The 2,427-nt window shown below is 34.8% G+C and overlaps 1 protein-coding gene across 1 annotated transcript in view; it reads left to right on the forward strand.

Moving 5' to 3' along the window:
• DESI2 (desumoylating isopeptidase 2) overlaps positions 1–2,134 on the forward strand; it is a 49,418-nt gene extending 47,284 nt beyond the window's left edge. The window contains exon 4 of the mRNA XM_004375942.2: positions 1,075–2,134. Within this exon, the coding sequence (XP_004375999.2) occupies positions 1,075–1,172 (98 nt within the window). The 3' untranslated portion in view covers positions 1,173–2,134. The remainder of the gene's footprint in view (positions 1–1,074) is intronic.
• The last annotated feature ends 293 nt before the right edge of the window (positions 2,135–2,427 follow it).

Below are 2,427 nucleotides of genomic sequence, written 5' to 3' on the forward strand. Positions count from 1 at the left end.
ATTATTTTCTTATCTACATCATTTCTTTTTTCTGAGTTGCCAGAATCAAAAGTAAACTTAGTATCTACCTTGTTCTTTTCATGTTTTATTCTAAGACCTTTTAAGATTATATTTAATAAATCCTAAATGATGAGATTAAACAGATGCTTGAATTCTTTAAAAATGTCCACTAATACTTAACCACTTCAATATGTGAGTGAGATACCAGAGTTTCAGTTCCTTCCTGATTTGGAAGCATTCTCCATTTTTGTTCTGGATGAGAGTTTGTGTCTGATGAGCCTGGGCATACCTTCAGTGAACCTTAGAAATGCTTGTCACAAGTAAAGTAGTGCAAATAGTTCCCTCCTACCTGAAAGGTGCAGCCCGGGTGGCGCAGTGGTTAAGATATTGGCTGCTAACGAAAAGGTCGGTGGTTCAAATCCACCAGCTGCTCCTTGGAAACCCTATGGGGCAGTTCTTCTCTGTCCTGTAGGTTTGCTATGAGTTGGAATTGACTCAATGGCAACGGGTTTGGAGCTGAAAGATTTGCTGAGGCGGGGTGGGGGGTGTCTGTTAATTTGGCAGCTCAGTTTTTCTTGAATGACGTGAATTTAACTCAGTTTTCCGAGTTTGCTAATGATTCACCCTTACTCAAAGATAATCCAAGAGTTTTCATCCCAGGAGCCATGAAAATTCAACTGCTGTTAGACAGTTTTTCCAGGAAAGTGTAAGTTTGAAATTAGATCACTTTAATTTAGCAAGTGGCAAAACTGGACCACCTACCTAGTTTGCCGTAGATATGCAGAGAGACCATATTCACCTCTGAGTATTAGTCACTCTCCTATTGCCAGTACAGACATAGTAAATATAGCAGTCAAGATTACCTTTAGGTGTCTTTCAGTATTTGAGTATCAGGTATTTTGCATCAACTGTCTTATGCTAGTAATAGCTAAATGAGAGATTTGTGAACGCATTTTTATAAACTGAAAAATATTTAGGTGATATTATTATCCTCATCATTTATTAAAGCTAATTTAGTATTCTGGTTAAATTTTATGTGATACATACTAAAAATCATGAGTTTTCTCTTTTCAGAATTTGCTTATGGTGGCCATCCTTACCCTTTTTCTGGAATATTTGAAATTTCCCCAGGAAATGCTTCTGAACTAGGAGAAACATTTAAATTTAAGTAAGTAGGGAGGATAATTTCTATTACACTGTCTTAGATGCCAGAGCTTATTTTCAGGCATACAGAATTCATTCTGTAGTTTAAAATCTGGCAAGTTGAAATGCTTCTTTAACATTGGCTTAGTTGCTGACACTGTATTTTAAAATAAAGTCTATCTAAGTTGTTGTGTAAAGATGCAAATCAGCCAGATAAAGTGATTGAAATAACCTAGTCGGTTGCTTTTATTCAAGACCAATGTAGGTTATTCTGTCTACTTTTAAAATGTTTTACCATTGTACAACTCAAGCTCTTCTTTGGAAGACTCGTATCAAATGACTTTCCTCCTCTCCCATATCTTCTGTTTGGGAGGAGAAAGGAGGAAAGTTTTATTATAGCCTGCCGTTGTTAAAAATCTCTTTATTTTCCCAGTGAAAGGGACACTCTTAATAAATTTGAAATAAATTGTTTATGAGCCTAGAGACTATTGTGTAGGTGCAACTATGGAAAAACATAAAATGTGTGGATATGAGTATACTCTGGAGCCCTCTCAGTAGAAAATAGCAGTCAAAATCTTGAATGCTGAAAATCAAATTTCCTTAATAAAAGTTTGAATTTAAGTTGATATTTAGAATCTTAGATTCAACAAACTTTAAAGAAACTTCTGGGCCTATAATAGTTAAAAACTTGCCATGTGAAAAATTATTGAGTTCAATAGAGGGCTATGCACTTTTAGCATTTTAGTTCATGGTTCTCTTAACCTACCACTGATTTGAAAGATTTATATACTAGAGCGCTGTAATTCCATACTGAGTCCCCTCCTTAGGTCTCCCCTCTGGCAAGACTACTAGAGAAGGATTTTCTAAGTATTTTTAGCATCGTTGAATACCTAACAGTATCTAGGTAAATTGCACTTTCTATTAAATAATGTCTATTGCATTTCCAAGGTAGTTGTCTTTTTGATAATGCTTTTAAAAAAAAAAAAAAAAATTAGTCAAGTCTGACAGTTCCATCTTCCTGTAGCACAGAGGCAGGTAACTTGTATTACTTCTAAGTGAGAATATGGTCAGCCCTTTGATGGTGAGTGTGATTAAGCAGGAATATTTGCAGCATAGATCAGGTTATCTAATAATATAACTACGAGTGCAATAGTTGTGAAAGTAACTGTGATATTAGCAGAAATAGTGCACTTAATAGCTTTCTTTTTCTTTCAGAAAAGTAGAAACTAAAATAATTGAAATGAAAAAAGCATCTCATTTACTTTTAGTCTTGTTACATTAACC

Source organism: Trichechus manatus, unplaced genomic scaffold (genome assembly GCF_000243295.1).
Source record: "Trichechus manatus latirostris isolate Lorelei unplaced genomic scaffold, TriManLat1.0 scaffold00039, whole genome shotgun sequence".
In the NCBI taxonomy this organism is placed as follows: Eukaryota; Metazoa; Chordata; class Mammalia; order Sirenia; family Trichechidae; genus Trichechus; species Trichechus manatus.